At 40.3% G+C, this 20,047-nt stretch overlaps 1 protein-coding gene across 2 annotated transcripts; it reads left to right on the top strand.

Annotated features, from left to right (window-relative positions):
* Positions 1-19,907, top strand: exoc3l1 (exocyst complex component 3-like 1). 2 transcript variants are annotated; one of them, XM_084936352.1, is made up of 15 exons: positions 1-326; positions 7,568-7,743; positions 8,650-8,869; positions 9,821-10,024; positions 10,551-10,750; positions 10,836-11,054; positions 11,181-11,251; positions 11,593-11,710; positions 11,888-12,013; positions 12,420-12,520; positions 13,214-13,330; positions 14,364-14,634; positions 14,795-14,950; positions 15,967-16,103; positions 17,368-19,907. In XM_084936352.1, exons 1-15 carry the CDS (start codon positions 284-286, stop codon positions 17,552-17,554), a joined length of 2,346 nt encoding a protein of 781 aa, XP_084792478.1. In that variant the 5' UTR covers positions 1-283; the 3' UTR covers positions 17,555-19,907. The 2 variants fall into 2 exon arrangements, with proteins under 2 accessions (XP_084792478.1, XP_084792479.1); XM_084936353.1 differs by having other exon boundaries at positions 2-326; positions 15,970-16,103.
* The last annotated feature ends 140 nt before the right edge of the window (positions 19,908-20,047 follow it).

Below are 20,047 nucleotides of genomic sequence, written 5' to 3'. Positions count from 1 at the left end.
CTCCTTTCCTGCCGGCCTCTCAGCAGAGGATGTGTCTGGAGAGAGAGTGTATGTGTGTGAGAGAGAGGAAAAGAGGAAAGCCTTCAGTAGAATGGATATGTGCCTTCTCTCCTCCACCCTTTCTTCTCCTTCTCCTTCTTCTTCTGCTTCCTCCTCTCCTCTTCCTCATCAGTGTCTTCCTTCACTGTCTTCCATCAGATCTGCGCCCTGGGCACCTTCAGCACCGGCCCTCAGGGAAAAAGGAGACTCGTCGGGTGGATGGGCGGCTAAAAACTGAACTCCAATGTCAGCTGGGGATCAGAAGAATGGTGGTGACAAACCAGAAGGTAATGGGACACACACACACACACACTGCTTGCCTGTGGCCAACACCCACTTCTTCTAAAGCCTCTTAACAGCTAGAACCAAAACAAAGCTGTGCGTGAGGCTGCACTCTTACTTCTCTGTGAGAGAAATGAATGAACACACCAGTACTCATGACTGAGGAGTTTGCCTCACACTGATGGATTGATTTGTAGTGACTGATGAAATATTGAAGAAGCCAGTGTTTGTGAGATACAGGATTCTCCCTGTGTCCAGTGTTTCTGCTGGGGGCGAGAAAACTACAGACACTCCGAGTGTGTTTGGGTATAAAAGTTTAATTTTCTCATGATGCAATTTCAAACCTGTGAATGTTCAAATATCCATTTCATGAGGGCTTTAAAGATCTTGTATAACTGAAAGCTCCACTGCAGCTGCTGAAGTGACCGTGTGCTGTTGTGTTTAATGTCAGAAATCTCAGATATGCTGAGAACAATTACCCACGAATATAAAAGATGTATGCAGCCACCCGCTACATGAAGTCTACATTTTGGAGCTCTAAGTTAGCTCGGTTAGCAAGCTCCTGGCATAAACTGAATGAGTGCACAGACACAGATACCTGCTATTTAGTTATGTTATGCTAAGTAATATAAAAAAAAACTGCAAAAAACACAAAATGCTAGATTGAACTAAAGCACAAGCTTCTTGGACACACTGTGGGTCATATTCCTTGTCACATAATTCCATTAAAATGGTCCAAACAGCACAAACCTGGTTGAGAGGTCCAGCTCAGGAAATTGATTGATTGGTAATTTATTTCAACATGTGAACAATATACAAGTACATTTAGAAAAGAAAATAAGAGAAAAAAAAATACTATACAAATTACATACAAAAAAACAAAAACATTCTGATTAATTTACATGTTGAAAGGGAGTGGGAAGAAGTATACACTTATTTAATCCCACCCCTTTGCCATAAATTATCAGTGAATATTTAGTTAGAAGAGGTGAGGCCAACCTAACAGTATCCAGTCTGGTGAGTGATTTAAAAAGAAATCACCCACCATACGGTTGTTATTAAGGGGAAAGAGCCTCTTCAGATAGAGCATTGGAGTTGATGTGGATTGAAAACACTGTAGGTTCTGCATCAGCATGTTTTTGTTGTTTGTACCTTCTTGATTTTCTTATCACACATATATGATAAGAAACAGCATCTTTAAATGCAGCCATCTGAAAATGTCAGCTAAATTGATCTCACTCCTTTCCACTTATATTTGACTTTTAGACCAACTATTGAACATTTAGTAGCAGCTTTAAACTGATCAGGATCTTCTCATATAAAATCAGCAGTAAATAATTTTCTGCAGTCTTTGCAAAATCGTTATGAGTCAGGTCTGTCTAATCGCCGTCTGCAGTTAACGATCATATTGTCCATTGTGCTGCAGATCTGTAACCTTTCAACCTCCAGAGTGCCAGAAAGCCAAGTGACCCAGCGCAGCACATTGCTGTCTGCTGAGTCACTAACCAGTACATTATTCCATTAAGACCAATTATGTTGTGTAATTCCAATTGAGGCAGTCATGTGACTAACTGTGTTCTAGCTGACTCACAGATGAGATATGATATCCTGCTTACCTGACAGGCACAACACAAAGAGTCTGGGCTATAAAACAGTCCCTCCATTGGGACAGGGAGAATTGTTTGACTGCGCAGCATTTTCCATTCCCGAATTGTTGGGTAACTTGGGATATGCTGGAAGCTATGTACATTTTTAGGCATTGTCTCTTTTTACTATATACAAAGAAGACAAGAATCCTGATTCTTGTCACTTCACTGAAGTCTTGGAATCACCTGATCTTTCACCCAAGAAACAGGCGGTCATGTGTATGATGCCATTTTTAGACTCGATAGAAGAGATATATTTCACAGAGGATGTTAAATGTGGAGTTTCCAGGCAGGAGGAAAAAAGGAAGACCTCAGACAAGCTTTGTGGAATTAGTGAAGGAGGACATGTAGAGGAGGATGCCAGGGACAGTGTGAGATGCAGGCAGATGATCTGCTGTGGCCCGTTCAGTGTTGTATTTATGTCTTGATGCATGCTCAATCATCCAGTAAGGAAATCCCCCCCCCCCCCCCCCCCCCCCCCCAAAAAAAAGTTGATTCTGTTTATCTGGACGTAGCGTTTTCACCGGGAGAAAAGTTTTGTCACTCATCTAAGTGACTTCTTCAGTCTCAGCTGACTGCAGGTTTCCCCAATCTTTTAACAGTACATTTGCATAATGACTGAAACTAGTACTACTAACGAACAGTGGGCTGTGAGGTCAGTTCCTTGATCATTAATATGCAAATTGTCATGACCAGTGATCAAAGCTCATTGATCAAAGCCCACTGATCAATGGCCATGAGTACCATTCACAGAGAGTTGGGAAATGGCTGCAATCACAGCATGTAAGATGGTGACAGATGTACCCTTAGGCCCCCTCCTCGATTCAGAGATGGTCTTTCCCTTTTCACGTAAATGGCCTCCTTGACTCCGCGCTCAAACCAGCGTTCCTCCCTGTCCAGGATGTGTACATCCTCATCATTGAAAGAGTGTCCACTGGCCTGTAGGTGTAAATAGACTGCAGAGCCCTGGCCTGACGAGGTAGCTCTTCTGTGCTGGGTTCCTCGATGTACAAATCCTGGCAATCCTCCTGGCACTTAACAGCGTACACTATGTTACTCTGTGTCGAGGGATCCGATCCTTGGGGTGGACCAATGGTCTTTGATCAGTGGTCATGGCAATTTGCCTATTAATGAAGAAACTGACCTCCCAGCCCATTGTTCCTTCAGTGGTGCTGGTTTCAGTCATTGTGCAAATGTACTCGTTATAAAGTTTGGGAAACCTGCAGAGAGCTGAGACTGAAGAAGTCATTTGGATGAGTGACGAAACATTTCTCCTACTGAAAACGCTACGTCCAGATGAACAGAATCAACCTTTTGGGGGATGTTTTATCTATAATTTCTGAGGGTTGATATGAAGGTTTATCTGCAAAGTGTATTGACGATAACTATATTCTAGGAAAGTGTAAATAGGACCTTAATATCAGTGGTTAGGTTTCTCTGTGTTGGTACTCAGTTTGTTAAATTGTATCTATTATTTATATTATTTCCTCTGTCTTCATTACATTTTGAATAATAAGGCTTTAAAGTCAAAGCTGTGTTAATGGTATAATAAGCGAAAGTTCACCAGCTCTCCAAAATAAAAATCTCATAAGAAGTCTGTATTTTTCCTCACTGAATGTAATGTTCTGTGGTGGGTAGCTCAATACTGAACATTCAGAGAAAATTATGGGAGAATATTTGGGGGCAGCTTTGGGAGCCGTAACAAAATCAGAGTGTACTTTTCTTGTGCTGGTAAATGAGAAAGCGATTAAAAAAAACATTAAGTGAAGCAATCCATAATCGCTCTTGACAGGCTGCTTCCCAGCTGGGAACAAATCTCATCACTGCACATTTCTGCACGAGCATTTCTCTGAAGCAGAGCTGCTGTGACAGAAGTAATGACGCTGCCGAGGGAGTGAAACTTCTCTTCTAGCACATAATCGAGCCAATTCAAGCTCCTCTGTCATGGGAAAGGTTGTGACCAGCTTTCAAAACTTCCTTCAAATGATTTTAAACTGTGACATTTAGAAACACTCGTTCACTTGGAGCCCAGTTTGTCTAAATATGATCAAATACTGTTCCCTGTAGTAACGCAGCTAATCTCATGATGGTAATAGCCCTGAACTATAGTCACACCCAGTGAGTATAAGGCGTTTAACATGTTGTCTCTGCATTTCCGCTTGCACTTTAAAGTTTTATTGCATGTTTTGTGTGTTTGTTCCTCTGTAAGAAACACACAAACAAACACACAGTTCTTTTGCTGTAAAGAACCGCAGGATACCAGAAGTATCTTGAGTGTTGTAGGGGAAAGTGTTTTTAAGTCAAACAGAAACCTTTGACGGTACACAGCTGCCTCTGTTGGTCTGATCAATATTAAAATGAGGACGTGAGCTCTGGTTTTCTGGGGGACGAAACATACTGTTTGATCCACTGTTTGATCCACTGTAAGCACAAGAAAGTTCAGATATCAGAGGTAAAAAAATAAATAAATAAAATAAATTTTAAAATATGTCAGATTCCTTTTCCCTCAATCGATGAAGTTAAATGTTTATACAAGTTGAATATTTTAACTTTATGCTGTATTATTTGATTCTCAGCTGTTATATGAAATCAAGCATTTTAGTTTTGTTACTGAGTTTATTAGACTCTTTAGATGATGGGTCCACTGGATTGCTTTGCCAAGTGTGAAAACTGCAGTGAAGTCACTGAGTAAGCCGTTACTCACATGAATTAAATGTCTCACTCTCCCTTTTGTTGTGGTGCTACCATTACTGCTTAGGAGTGAAGTTGCCTTAAATGTTAAATATTGTTTTAATCACACATTTTGTTTGAATCAAGAAGAAATAAAGTACATATTTTTTGCCTTTCCACTGTGATCTCTATATTGTAGATGATTCAATTTGGAAAACCTGAGTGAGTGATGTTTTTCACTTGAGTTTACAGTTGTACGGCTTGTGGCTCATGGACAGTTTCAGAATATGTTTTTTTACACTTAAAGGAAGGGAAGTATTTATGTACAAAGAAGAGCACCAGCTAGCATTATTTTTTCATAGAGGTACTGTCCTTGTGCTAATTAATAAACTGTGTTAAAATATTACTATCAAACGGACTTATTACAGTTTTTAAGGAAGGTGTAAAGAAAGGGAGGACAAGAGAAGTCCTTTTCGATCAGATGGAGAGCAGCTTTCACTTGGTCCCCCTTGTTGCTTCCCCCCTTGCTCTGCTGTGCGTCCGCTCCCCTTGACTGTGCTGACCTCCCATCTTTAATACCATGTGACCGAGCAGACTTTTATCATTTCCTTGATTTGGAAGGTGTGGGTAGGAAGCGGTGGCATGCGGTGAGTTTTGCAGTAAGGCGAACAGAGACTTGAGTAGTATCTGTCATGGTTAACTCTCAATATTAAAATATGAATGTTGTGTCATGATCCTGGTTTTTTGACCCTGCCCGTTGGCTTTTGGAATTTCTTTAGTTGCGGACTTTTTAATCCTTTATTTAATGCCCCTCTTTGTATCCCTCTTTGTATACTCTTGACCTTTGACTTTAGTGTGGTGTATGGGTAGCAGTTAGTATTTTGCTTAGAGATCAGATTATATAGGGTTTTCTTTTGTTTTTTCTTAGCGTTCCCATTAGTGACTAGTTTGTATATTAGTGTCATTGTTTGGATGTTTGTTACTTCCTGTTTTATTTTGCTAGTCTCTTATCTCATGTGCATTTTGTTTAGTTTTGTTTCCCCTTGTCTCATTAGATTCTGTTTTCCAACTCCATCATGTCATGTGGAGTGTTGGCAAACCAGCTGGTTAAATTAAATACTGTCAGACATTCTCATAGATAGTCATTTAAAAGCACTGTTGACACTGCACCTGGTCAACTTGCCTATTTTATGGTCAGAGCTGCCTTCAACTCTCTACCGTCGTCACAGCTTTTCTTGCTAATGTAAGAAGTTATTAGCAACTTTTTCTACTCTACATGACACGTGCTGGCCAAGGTGGTTAGCAAGACCAAACTCATCACTTATGATGCTAAATTACTAAAGCTCATTTAGTTGCTATTGCTAGCTGTGTTTCCATATGTAGTGCATGTCATAGCTGATCTCAGAGCAGTGAAGGCTGAGCCAGATTGTTTCACACACTCCCGTCCCGTCAGCGAAAAGCCAGAGTTTATCCACCAGAAAAAAAGCTGCTGTCTTCCACTTGCCCAGCTCCTTCATTGTTAATGGGAGATGAGCACAAAATTAGCACAAATAGATGAGAAGCTTTAAGATCGAAGTGAATGGAAAAATCACTGTTTTTCAATTTGCATCTATTTTTAGATTTGATGAGGAAAGCACTGCTTGCCCTGACAGGATAACAGTGGTAGGAAGTAATATTTATTCAAAAATAAAAGTTTGCAAAAGAAAAACAATAATTGTAAATACTTAAAAAACACAGAATTAAATGTTTAAATTACTTGCACTGTATGCATAGATTTATTGCAGTTGTATCAATCAAGCATTACCGAGTGATAGTCATGTCAATGCAGCAACACACCCGACGTGTTGTTTCTTAGCTTTGTTATTCCAACATAGAGGTAAAAAATAAAACAGAATCTAAGTGGCTGAACTGAGATGGAAATAAAATGGAACAAATGTAGAACATCTTGTTATAATAAAACATGCATAATAGTTTAACTAACATCCATAATTTACTACTGCGAAGCTAGAACTTCTCTGACATGTCTAATGCAGTACAAGCTGGCGCGTGCAGATTAAAACAGATCAACATAATATAATAAATGGTGAACTTAAACCTTTGTTTGTGTTTTCTTGTCCTCTTAGAGAAATGTGCGACGACAACTCAGAACAAAATTATTCTGAGTGTTCAGTTTTTCCCTGTGATGAAACATTCCTGATAGTGGTCATTTCCAGGATTATAATGCCCCCCACTGATAGGACATAACGGCTCAATGCTTTGATGAGGATGAAAATGATATGAGAAAATGAAAATGAGATTCACTAAACACCTAAGGGAGATTTTGAAACATCAAAATACCAAATGAGGGGATATGTTTTGGAAGAGTGGTGTTCCTTCCCTCCTGTGGAGTCCTGAGACTTTGAGCTTTGAAGCTGTTCTGACACAGGATGGCTCAGCAGCTTACTAACACGGCTCAGAGTCTTTTATATATAAAATAAAATGTAATTTTTATTCTTTACATTTAACCCAAACATTAACTTGTGAACTTAATATTTTAATATGTCTTGTGCTAGAAGCAAGTAGTGGATAAAACACGCCTCTTTGCGGTGTGTGTGACACTGACTGTATATAAAAGATGTTTGTAGCTTTGAGGGCTGAAGTTAATTAAATCTGCATTCTATCTAATGGCCAACAGGGGGTGTTTCAAACACAACAGACTGGAACAGAACAGAAAGGCCAGGGGGAATCAACCTGCTGCTCACTTCCTCTATGACTTCAGTAAAAGAGTTTATCGTCTCAGTCACAAGTTTCAACACTGTGATGTTCATGGTGTAAATTACAGTTTGAAAAGACAATAAAACAGAGTATGCTTAAGGGCAGGCCTGCCTCTTTATGGGCGAGTTGCTTCACTATATCTCCCCGCCTGATATTTTCTTCTCTTTGTCTCTCAGACATGGTGCCACAGCCTGAGGTGTGGCCTGAGGTGGAGAGGGCAGAGTGTTTGGCCCGTGGCGCTGCCCTGAAGTGGGCGTCGGGTGTTTTCTGTCGGCCTGAACATCTGGAGCGACTCAGTCAATACAGGAAGAGAGAAAGTCAGAGGACAGCGTCCGTTCACACCAGACTGAAGGTGACAACACAGTCCACAAATACGCATGAATGCACAATAATGGAGCAGTAGTTTAAAGCAGTTTAAATTATCCCAATAAGGCACATAAAAGAAACCTAATCTGCTGCATACAGTGCTGCAAAAAATAAGTTGTAATTATAGTTATAACCCACTTCAACAGAAAATGTGTTTTTAAAGTAATGATTTTATTTACTGAGGCGAAAAAAGCTATCCAAAGCTACCTGCCCCTTTGTGAAAAAGTAATTCACCCCCCCACCCTTCATAAATCATGAATTAACTTTGATTTTTTATCTTGGAAAGCTGAGTTCAAGTTCCGTTGCCACACCCTGGACTGATTACCACCAGACCTGCCGACTCAAGAAATCACTTGAGATTTCAATGAACAACACATCATTCTGCAATCTAAAGAGACAAGTGAGAAACAAAGTCACTGATGTCTATTAGTCTGGAAAGGAAAGATATTTCTAAGACTTTGGGACTCCACTGAATCATTATCAACACCACTTGGAACAGTGGTGTTGATAATTACCCTAAAAGCTCGTCGACAACTCATCCTTGAGGTCACAAAAGAACCCAGAACAACATCAAAGACCTGCAGGCCTCACTTGTCTCGGTAGAGGTCAGAGTTCATGATTCTTCAGTAAGAGACAAGGGAAAAAAATGGCATCCATAGAAAAGTTCCAAGGAGAAAACCACTGCTGACCAAAAATCACGAAAACCTTCAGGAGGGTTTTTAGTCCCGTTACATCCCCACCCACCTGCTGTTTAAACCTTATTTTAACAAAGAGCAACCGATCAGAAGAAAGATGGCATATAGGGAGGTGGAAGGACAGAGGAAAAGTTTTGCTGTTTTTCCGTTTTTTGTAAATAGACCTAACATTAACACTGCAATCCCTTTCTTTCCAGTCCATGGTCCAATCGTACTTGGAGGGTGTGGGCTGGGGTCTGGAGCAGCTCCGCGAGGCCCGGACTGAGCTGAGGGAAGTGTCACGTGATTTGAAGAAAGCTGGACTGGAGTCTGATCAAAACACAGAGGGGGGAAGATCTCTGGAGAGACTGAGAGAGGTGTCTGCAAACCACAGTCAGCTCCTCGCTGCCGTTAGCAACCTGCCACGACTTTACTCCGGTGAGAAGCAGCTGTGTGGATGAAAGTAGGATCCCATGATGAAAGTGACTAACATAGATGTCCCGGTCATCACGCTTTGCATGCATACATGCATACATTTGCCTTAATCCTGTTATATGATGAGCAGATTATTATAACTGGTTTTAATTTGACATGAAAGGATTTTAAATCTAGAGATGACATAATTTTACACAGTTTTATGCTGGAACAGGATTTCAGGAAAACTATTTGAAAGCTGACACTAACACCATAAAACATTTACATTGATGCATTTTGGCAAATTTAACAGTGACTTTGTTTGTTTCTGTGTGTTTATGATTTGAAAACATAAAAAAAGGTGTCCCACTGCTCTAATGTGTATTTTAAGGATACTGAGTTTTCCATGCTGAGGCCTTAAAAGCTTTAAAAGTGTGCACATGCTGTGATAATGCAATCTAATACATGCGCCCCGTAATGAACGGCATAATGTTCGGAAAGCATTTATTTAGATCTGCTAAGTAACAAGGTTCTTGTCTGTGAATGTGCTGCATTGAGTTCTTGTGTTTAATTTTAACTACCACATGTTGCTGATTTTGTCTCCATGAAGACAGTTTTGTGTTTGACCAAAGCAGCCGAGTCACTGACAAGTATCTGAATATGACATTTACGCTATTGCTGGTTGGAAAATCCCCTTATTTTTCTGCCTGATATTCAGAGGTGTGTCTGCATGCCTAAAAGAGGTGTTCTGATTGGCTGCCCTTTGCAGCCATGTTTAAATGGCAGGTGGGTGGGCCTTCTGATGTCACCGTCAGCTATGATGACCGCATTACGGGATATCCACTCATAATGACTTCATACAGAAATTATAAAAAACTGTGTATAGCGCAGTGTAAACTTTTTCATGTTTAATAATTCTTTTGGTAATTCTTATAGTTCCATGTAAACCACCTCCACATACTCTCTATTGCCCAGTGCGTAGCATGGTGATGGAGACAGAGCGCCTGGTGGAGTCCCGGCGGCTGTTGGAGGCCCATGCCAAGCTGATGGATCTGGAGTACTTGCAGGATGATATTCTATGGCAGCTCAACAAGGCCGCAGGAGGTGCACTCAGCACTGAAGACCAGGAAGTGGTGGCCAAATACTTCTCTGGAGTCCGGCACCTGGTCGATGCACTGGGTGAGGAACTCATTAAGATACGGGAAAATCTGTTCAAGCTTAACCATCATTTTTTGTTAAAGTTCCTCTCCTAGCACCCTAACAACACATCACTGTTAATCATATTTACATGTTTCTGTAAAAAAAAAAAAAAAAAAAAAGACCATTCATTCATATAAGTTGCTTAAAGTTGTTGAGACATGGTTTTAAATAACTGACCTTCAGGCATTTGCAGCTGTAGCAACCAGTTTTGTTCTGGAAAGAAACCTTTAAAAAATCTTTATTGATAAAAGAAAAAAATGATAACATTCAGCGATATTTAATATGCACCCAGGATATGCAATAAGCTTTATAGTTGACTTTTCTAAAGCAAGAATACATCAAAGAAGCGTGTAGAAAAAGCAGTGTCATGGAAAGAGTGCCATTGGGTATTAGCAGCTTTAATAAAATGTTTAATCCCAGCTTCTGTGGTCCTGATGATGAAAGCACAAAGTTTGCTGGTTGAAACCTGATATCTTCATACTCCACATTCATCCTGGCGCTGCAGGGAAGGAGCTGTGGGCGGTGGTGAGCAGTGCTCTGGCTCTGGCCCGACAAAACCCCACGCCGTTTGTATCCGCTGTCAGGATTGTGGAGCGGGAGGAGGCGCTGGACCAAACTCTGCTGGAGGAGAGGGGAGGCGGCGGAGGCAACAGCAGGCCCCTACCCCCTGGACGACCTCGCTGCTGGAGAGCGTGCTTCTTCAAGGTCAGCGGCACCTGATACAAACACTGTTACCAAGTTTCTGCTTTTGAATATACAAATGTATGTCTCAGTTCACTCATACTCCCAGGTACTAGAGGAGGCGGTGGCGGCGCGGTTTCGCAGTGTTTCCTATCTGCACACACGTGGTCCGGGTCTGGCAGGTCACCTCTCTGCACTGCAGCACGGCATCATGGCCGACCTGGCCACCGTACGCCACCTGCTGGAGCACTGCGTCCCGCAACACTACAAGCTGACTGGAGCCTACTTGAGGGCCAGCCACCGCTGTTTACATGCCCACCTGACACAGGTCGGTGAAATGAACAATGCCACCTCATCATGAATACTACAGATTTATCTTCTTCTGTCCAGGTCAGTGTTTTTTTAAACACCAACCACCATCACTGTCCACATGTAAGTGATATTTGTGGCCTAGGTTAGCAGCTGGGACCTGGAGAGCGGTGAAATCTTTGCTGTGCTCAACTGGGTGCTGCACATCTACAACAGGTGAGGCTCGTGATCAGAATCTGTATTTTATCCTTTCTCTGTTACCATAAAGTGAGTTTTTCAGGATATTTCTAAGCAGCAGTTTGGAAGATTTTAATCTTGAGCTAATCACAAGATTGGAAGAAAGAAGAATCAAGAGACAAAACTTTTCTTTCAAATCTCTGTTTTGTTATTACTGTGAAGTTATGGACTTTTATTAGCATGAAACGCAACCCTTTGGCTGAACTCTTCAAACCCACGTTCAGCCATTAATGTCACAAGAAGCCGCGAATTCATTAATACTTCATTACAATGACTATTAAAGCCACTAAAATCTGAACGTGGCAGTCTTGTTTTGGCAGCCCGGACATGATGGGTCATCCTGAGCTGGTGACGGAGATGGAGAGAGAAGAGCTGAGGCCTCTAATCTCCACAGAGGGACTCGAGCAGCTGCAGAGCAAATACGTGCAGAGTGTTCGGGTGAGCACTGGATACAGTCTGCATATACAGAAGACAGATGTTTTATATATTGAAACTGTCTGTGTTGTTGCATTAAGTACACATAGTCTGTCTGTGTGTGTGTGTGCGTGTGTGTGTGTGTGTGTGTGTGTGTGTGTGTGTGTGTGTGTGTGTGTGTGTGTGTCATTGCTGCTGTAGAAGAGTGTATCTGAATGGATGCACAAAGCTCTGCAGGTGGAGCTGCAGGACTGGCAGAGGGACCAGGAGCCAGATACAGACCATGAGGGCTTCTACCAAACAAGCCTGCCCACAATCATCACACAGGTAACCAGTGCTATAAAAACATCAGATAAATACAATCACAGATCCATGACGTGGAGCAAATTTTACACATTTGAAAGTTTCTTTAATAAACCTTTAAATGAGCATCTCACAATCCTCGCATGCAGCATGACTGTGGATTCTGTCCTGGTTTTGGAGATGGATAATGTAATCACGTGATAATGTAATCACAATGATGATCTTCATCCCTGTCCACACCCTGGAGATTCTGTATGTAATGAAATTATGTGCTTCTTGGAAATGCACTGGCAGAAACAAAGATCTCACATTCTCTGCTATTAAACTTAGTTCAAGTTCCCCACTGAATGTAGAGTTGGTGTGGACTTTTCGGAGTGTTTTATATAACTATGCTGTGTATTTTGTGTGGATTTGTGTGTCACGGTGGTAGATGCTGGAGGAGAACGCCCGGGTGGCTCTGATGATCGGCGAGTCCCTGCGAGATCAGACTATACAGATGGGACTGTATGAGATGGAGAACCTCCTGAACAGGTGTGTGCGCATGGACGTTGTGTGTCTGTGCTCCTGAACATACTGCACCCAGCTGCTTTTGCTTAGTATTTGCCCTTTAGCCCAGGTTACACTGTTTGTAGACTTCAAGTCAGATCAAGTTTTATCATTTCCTTAATGCTGCTACGTACACTCACCAGTCATTTCAGTAGATGCTCGTGTTTAACTGCTTATTAACGCGAACAATCACGAAAACAACTCAGTGGATTTAGACATACAGACATGGTCAAGGCGACCTGCTAAGGTTCAAACTGCTCTGAGACTTTCAGTCACATCAAACATCAAACTCTAGGGTTTAAAGAAAATGGTCCAAAAGGAGAAAATGTCCCAGTTTCTCTGGAAGAGAAAGCCTCAAAGTCAAAGCAGAATAGCCAGCCCACAAGTGTGGTAGAAGGTTCAGTTTAATGACTCCACTTAACAGAGGTGAGGCCTAGCAAGCATGGATCAGCTCATGCCACCTCTGTCAGGATACCTGTCAGTCAGCATGGATATGCCCCTAAATCCAGTATCCAGCTGGATTCATTAGTCTGTTGAGGTTGACTCTTTTTTTTGGAGCATGCCTCTAGTGGGAAGTTAGAAGAACTACAGTTTGTGCTCTCCCTGCTGCATTTTTCAGCTCCGGAGGTTTCCTTTTGCAATAATTTTGTGAATCATTACATCTACTTTAACCTCCAGGTTTCGTGAAGCTCTGGTGGAATTTGGAAAGGAGCATCGCAGGGATCTGAGCAACAGCAAAAATAAGTTCTACCTCCACTATCTGCTGGCCTCCATCAGCAACTGCATCATCCTCAAGTAAGTTTGTAGTGGAACATCAGTGCAGGTGTGGAAGTAAGTAGTCACCACACACACAGGAGCTTCTGATTGATAAATGCTCCAGGACATGCAAACTCTCAGTGCTCTCATGTTGAATCCATCCATCATTTGATGGTGTGGGGTCACTTATTATTTCTTAATATCACTTTGAAAAAACTTAAATAGAAACGGAAGAATTCCACTGGGAAGTTCTGAAGCAAAGACATCCCAGTGCCACTACATACAGTCCCATTTGAGGGTTCCTTTGCATATTTTTAGACTTTGGACATAATCCCGATGCACAGGTTGAGTCCTGATCTTTATTATGAGTTTAGCTATAAGTCACACAACAGTTAGCCATTAATAATTAACTGTCTCAATGTAATTTTCTGCACACTGGCTTGGCTCTAAAGCCATGACAAAAGAGGAAGATACAGGGTGAAGGCCACTAAATACTAATTTATCTTGGTATCAAATTAAAAAAAGACAAAGAAAAACCTAACTGTGAGGTGAGAATCATCAGTAATGATGACATGTGTGTATCTGGACATCTTGAGTGGCACAAAGCAAAGATCTGTGTGAAAGAAAAGCCGCTGAAGGTCTGAGGAAGGGTGGAGTTTAATTGAGGAAACACTCCAGTTGAGCTGATGTTCTGCTCCACCCATCGGCATGGAAACGTTAGGCAAGCAAGCAGACCATCACAACATGAGGGTGTATGTCATGTGAGACACAGTGAATAGCTGTGCCTGTGAAACGGTATTTGCTCTAAATGTGATTAGTTTCAGGAGCCTCGAAGCACCGCGTTTCAGTTTTCCAGAGATGAAGATCATGGCTCGGAATCTGAGTGTCCTAAAAACAGCTTGTTTAGTGCCGTATAAGACAAAGAAAGCAGGGACATGTTTGTTCATAAATCCATCTTTAATGACAGCTGTAGTGACCTGCCAGATCGGTGCAGTGAACAGTTAGATCGATTTGAGGAGCAAAGATGTGTGTGGTCTCAGAGAGGATTAATCGTTGTTCACTGTTGGTGCAGGAAGTCCACGGAGAGCCTGCAGCAGCAGCAGTCGTCCCAGTCGGCAGGCCAGTTCACTCGCACTCCTCCTAACCCTCTGGCAGCTCTGGACCGGGCGGTGCGGCGGGCGTGCCGGCTTGTCATGGATCAGCTCTTGCTGGATTTGAAGCCTTTCCTCCCAGGCCTGCTCACCCGACCCTGGCTGGCTCAGGGAGACCCGACCCCCAAACTTTGCCGCGTCCTGGAGCGTCACCTGGAGTTGTACTTGCGCGTTCGGCCTCCCTGCCGGCAGGTATCAGATTCAGAGAGCGGTTTAAAAATGTACTGTGTGTGTCGAGGGTAAAGGTGGGCTAGAGGTACAGAACCTAATAACCGAAGAAAGTGTAAATAACCTCCAAAGACAGGAATAAGTCTCATAGTGCATATTTATTTTATACATTCTGTGTGTGCAGCGTCTGCAGGAAGAGGCCCAGTGGCTGATGGTGGTGGAGTACGTCAGGGCTCTGATGCAGAAGAGGCTGGTGTGTCGTAGTGGCGAGGAGAGGAGGCAGCTCGCTCAGCAGATGCTTCAGGACGACCAGCTGTTCAGAGAAATCTTCCACAGCCTGGTGGGTATAAAGTACTATTACACAATATTATTACACATGATTCAGAAAAATGTACCAGGTTATGTAACACTGAATAATATCAGTATGTTAAGGTCGAGACTTTGTAGAAATATGAGTACTACATTACTCATACTACAATAAAATGTATTTTATTTAGGCCCGTGCTGGTCAATATTCAATTAATTTAACAGATTAACAAAATACACATGACATGTAACATTATAAAATGAGCAAGGACATAAAAAGGAAATGAAATGGAACAAAATCAAGTGATATTTTGAAATAAAAATTAAATAATTAAAATAAGATTAACATAAAAAAGAGACCAAATCAAAGGATGTAAAAGTAGAAAAGTAATCATGTGAATCATTTTGTCGCTGTGAAATTACAAATGCATAATTAGATAAACACTGATGTACAATTTAACTAATTTTTAAACATTTAAACAATATATGATTAAATTTTTTTAAAAAAATTGAATAATCTAAAGTATAATAAAACTAAAATATGACATAACATAAAGAAATTGAGAAAAAAATGGAAAAATGTAGAAATAAAAATATAAATGAAACGAACAAAGTTAAAAAAAAAAAAGATGAAACGTGGGATTATAGCTTTATGAAATAAACACATTTTTAAAGCTATATTGTGAAATAGAAACGTAATATGAATTACTGCATGACAAAATGAAATACTTCTAATACTTTTATTGTTAACTACAAATTAATGAATAAATTCATTGGTAGAACAATTGTTTTTAAAGAAGTGGTCAAATACGTTTCTTTGATAATAACACGCTGAGCAGAAACAATCATGCATAAGTATTTTATTTACTGATTTATTTATTTAACATTGAGCACTTTGAGGGTATTTGTATACATATAGTTTGCCGTTGTACTGCATGAGAATCGTGTGTTTTCATCTGCTGCGATGTCTTAACTGAATAATTTCCACAGAATATTCATACCTGTCCGTGCTCGATCACTCAAAGCCACACGTGCATCTATCTGTCTCAGCAGGAAGGTGAAGGGTCAGCACCTGAAGTGAACCCTTTGGCCTTACTCCCTGTCCTGGCCGAATTCATCCGCCTCAAAGACCCCAACATGCTCACACTGGAGGTGTCTGGACTTGCAGCCAAATATCCTGACATCAGGTAATCAGCACCTCCTCCACCCTAACTGCTGCTCATTCTGTAAGCTTGATGTGTAAAACAAATACTGCCAGTGTTGTTCAGAAGAAAGTTGTATTGTAGACGTCATACGTCAGCTTTCGGAAACACCGTCTTTAATAAAGCTGCCACAGCTCTGAATGTCTTTGGTTGTTCAGTGATTGAAGAAACAACAAACAACAGAACAAATTCTTCCAAAGTGAGCAGACAAAACGGGACATTTCAAGAAGTCTTTGGGTTGTTTCTGAGGTTTAATTCATCTCATAATCAGTCAGTCAGCGCGTTTCAAAGGAGAAAAGCCTTTTTTATGATTGCACACACCACAGGAGTAGGAAAATAACTTACCTGAACAAAGCTGCAAAACGAAAAACCCAGACTGAACATAGCCATAACACGAACTCACTGCCTGCTGACCAATCAGGTCTCTAGAAATTAGCATCACCGTTGATGGAAGATCTCTCAGACCTCTGTGACATGACAGCAGGAGGGTTTAAAGTTCTTTAAGCACATCTAAAGTCTATAATCTTTTTTTATTGTTTCTTACCCTGCTTACAACAGTAATATTTTTCTATACACCCGAGTATATGATCCCAAAACAGGCAACCGCTTTGCACACAGGTTTGCACACGGACAAAGCCTGACATTTAGTTTTTATACTTAGTCTATTCTCACTTTCAGGCTGTGAGACATGAGGCATGATATTAAACAAGGCATAAAGTGTGACATTTATGGAAAAAAGAGTACAATAAGGATGATGTGAAATAAATAAAAATTAGATTTTAGAAAAAATGAAATGGTCTGAATTAAAGTAACGCTGTCAGGTGAAAAGGTGAGAAAAATCAATACGAAATAAATAAACTCATATATAAAACAGAATGATCAAAAGTGTAAACATTGTGGAATAAAAAGCTAAAATCAAGTGACATTATGAAAGAAAAGGTATCATCAAAGCGATGCTATACGATTTAAAATGATCTGGCTGTAACTCAGGAAGTAGAGCAGGTCATCTGCTAATCGCAAGGTTTGCGGGTCGATCCCTGCCCAAGTCAAATATCCTTGAGCAGGATACTTACCCCAAGCATCCATCGGAGCATGAATGTGTGTGAATGTTACATAGAAAGCACTTACATAGACGTAAGAGCTTGTGTGAATGAGGTAAGTTGTGTAAGGTGCTTTGAGTGCTGTATAAGAACCAGTCCATTTCCTTTGGTGAATAATGTAGTAAAAGATTTTGTGTTTGTTCTCTCAGTGAGGAGCACGTGTCCGTGCTGCTGGAAATCCGAGGCGACGTCTCCCGGGACATCAAAGGGGCTGTACTGGATTTGCTGGAGCAGAGCGCTCCCCCTCTTCCCGTCGGATACCGACCCATCTTCACTGACATCCTGGTGCCTCCCTCCACCATGGCCTTCTGCCTGCCAACTGCCAAGTGTGCATAGCTGCAGGGGTATCGTGTAAAAAGCAGGGAGCTCCTAAATAAACACTTAGAAACAGTGCTGAGCAGAGTCTCCAGCTCTCCTTATTTATCTCTTCTCACCAAAGGATTCAAGATCTTGGTGATGCACATGAATTTATTTCTCCTCCAGCTTACCAGGGGTTTGAGGTGGCGACTTGCTGGTCCAGGTCTAATGTCAGCTGCGAGGCAGGGGTTGTTTTGTTTGCCTTAAGTCTTCTATACTTCCAGAAGTCGCTGTCAGAGTTTTCTGCAGTTTATACAATAGAATTAACAGGACGTGGATGATTTTTAAAGTCTAGTAACAGGACTATTGTGCACTTCATACACTCTCTGTAGCCCCATTTGGATGGAATTTATTTCTCTTTGGCAGGCTGGGTGATTTTATTATCAGTCTACACCATATATGACTTATTTTTCTCTGGGGATTATATTATGATCAAAGTGAAAAAGTATTCATGCGCTCTTGTGATGTCAGCTTCAGGTAAGTAACCTGTTCTCTGAACTCTGTTTTCCACTCTCTCAAACTGTCACATTAACAGCAGCCAGACGTCCTGTAGTTCTGTTATTTCTAAGCAAATGATAGAAGATAAATAAATGTGTTCATCTATTCACATTTATTTGTTTTTTAAATCTTTTTCCTACCTGAATGTTCGTGTCCATTACAATGAGAGCGAATTACTAAAGGTAAAGAAATACAAACAGAGAAACTGAGCGACTGGGTAAAGCAAGAAGAAATCCTGAGATTAAAGTCATACAATTCTGAGAGAAAAACACACATGTATGATTTGTGGAGAAAAAACAATATCAAGACAAGAAAGAAAAAGAAAACAGAATTTTTATGATGGGAAAAACATCTAATTTAACAATTTCCAAGTAAAATGTAGGTAAAATTTATATCTTTTAATTTGTTTAAATATCTCTAAGAGGAAATGTTAGAACACAAGCAACAGCTTTCCAGTCATTAAGAGAAACAACAAACTACATTTCAAAAGGAGTTTCAATACTGTGATTTTCCTTTAACCTTCAATAGTCTCGATACGCTGTCATATTTTCACAGACTTTAAAAAGCTGTTGATGTTATTCGTGTCCAAATGGGACTTTTGGTTCAGGTTTAAAGTGACAAACAGCACAAACAGGCCTGCACGCTGCCTCCGTTCTTCTTCATTACCCACCATGTTACTGGTTAAACGTTATTTCTGCTTTCTGTCACTTTAAAGAGGCAGCGCTGAGCATTGCTTTGACCTGCATGAGTAAAATCTCACTTCAGCATAAACGTTTCTATGTGAAACAAACAATCTGCCTGGATAAACTGCACCAAAGTTTTTTGATCATTTCTTTGTGAGAAAACATTTTTAAGACTCAAAATGCTGCATATTAGATTTCTTTATATAAACTTCCTACTGAAAAAAGACACTTTTAAACTTTTTTTGTGGAGATTTTCATCTGATTTGAGGGAAGACAGAGGTTATGGGACAGATTTATGATATTGGTGGGCTTCAAAAATAAAAATGCTTTGAGTTGAGTTTGAATTAAATTGGCTGTGCAGCATGCGTATACACATTAATGCAGCGTGGGTGTTTGGCAGGGTTTGCTTCCCGCTGAGTTACTATGGTAAAATAGATAAAAGGTATAGTAGAAATTCAGATAAAGCATAACTCTTATGTAATGTATATTGAAAACCAAAGCTTTCAAAATGAAAGAAAAAGACATGAAATAAAGAAATGATCATATAGAAAGTGGCATTATGAAAGAAAAGTGACAAAAAAATAAAAGATGAGAATGAAATTAAATAAACTGAAAATAAGAAATATTAAATACGTGGTTGGATTATTAATAAAAATGAGACACTGATGAATCATTAAATATATAAGTGGCATAAAATATAAAAATATGACATGAAACAATGGCATTATGCATTGAAATGTTAAAATTAAGGTGACATAAAAATGGATGATAATTTAGGAAAGTGCATACATTAAAAAAAAGAACAAATGAAAGTGTGTATAAGTTATAGTTTATTATTTAAAGATGAACGTGGTTTCTCTTTGAGATTTCCCAGCTGTGAACATCCCACCAGAGCAGCTGCTCTGTAATCACTCTGAAACTGTCTTTTCAGTGGTTTCTCCCTGTGTGTTTTCATTTCAAGCTTGCTGTTTGTACCAAATGTTGTTTATCTCATTTTTTTTTTTAGAAAGTATTTATTGTATTTATGTAACAAAGTCAACTGTTGTCTTTTGTTTGGTGTTTTGTTATTGGTTTTACATTTCTGGTTCAAAGCCTCTAAAGTGCATAAAGTCTGTTCCATAAGTGTTTTAATAAAGTCTTTATCAAGTAAACTTTGTATTTCTATTATTAAAAGCATAAGGCACATATTAAGTATGAAATCACTATCAATCAGCAGATGCAGTATTATTTATTTATTATGTTCTTGGCATAAAGTATTTATTTATATCTTGAACTACTGCACTGTAAATGT

This window comes from Perissodus microlepis, chromosome 7, assembly GCF_051167445.1.
Source record: "Perissodus microlepis isolate ML-2025 ecotype Zambia chromosome 7, ASM5116744v1, whole genome shotgun sequence".
Taxonomy (NCBI): domain Eukaryota; kingdom Metazoa; phylum Chordata; class Actinopteri; order Cichliformes; family Cichlidae; genus Perissodus; species Perissodus microlepis.
Note: the sequence above shows the minus strand (reverse complement) of the source record. Positions and strands in the feature narration are given on the sequence as shown.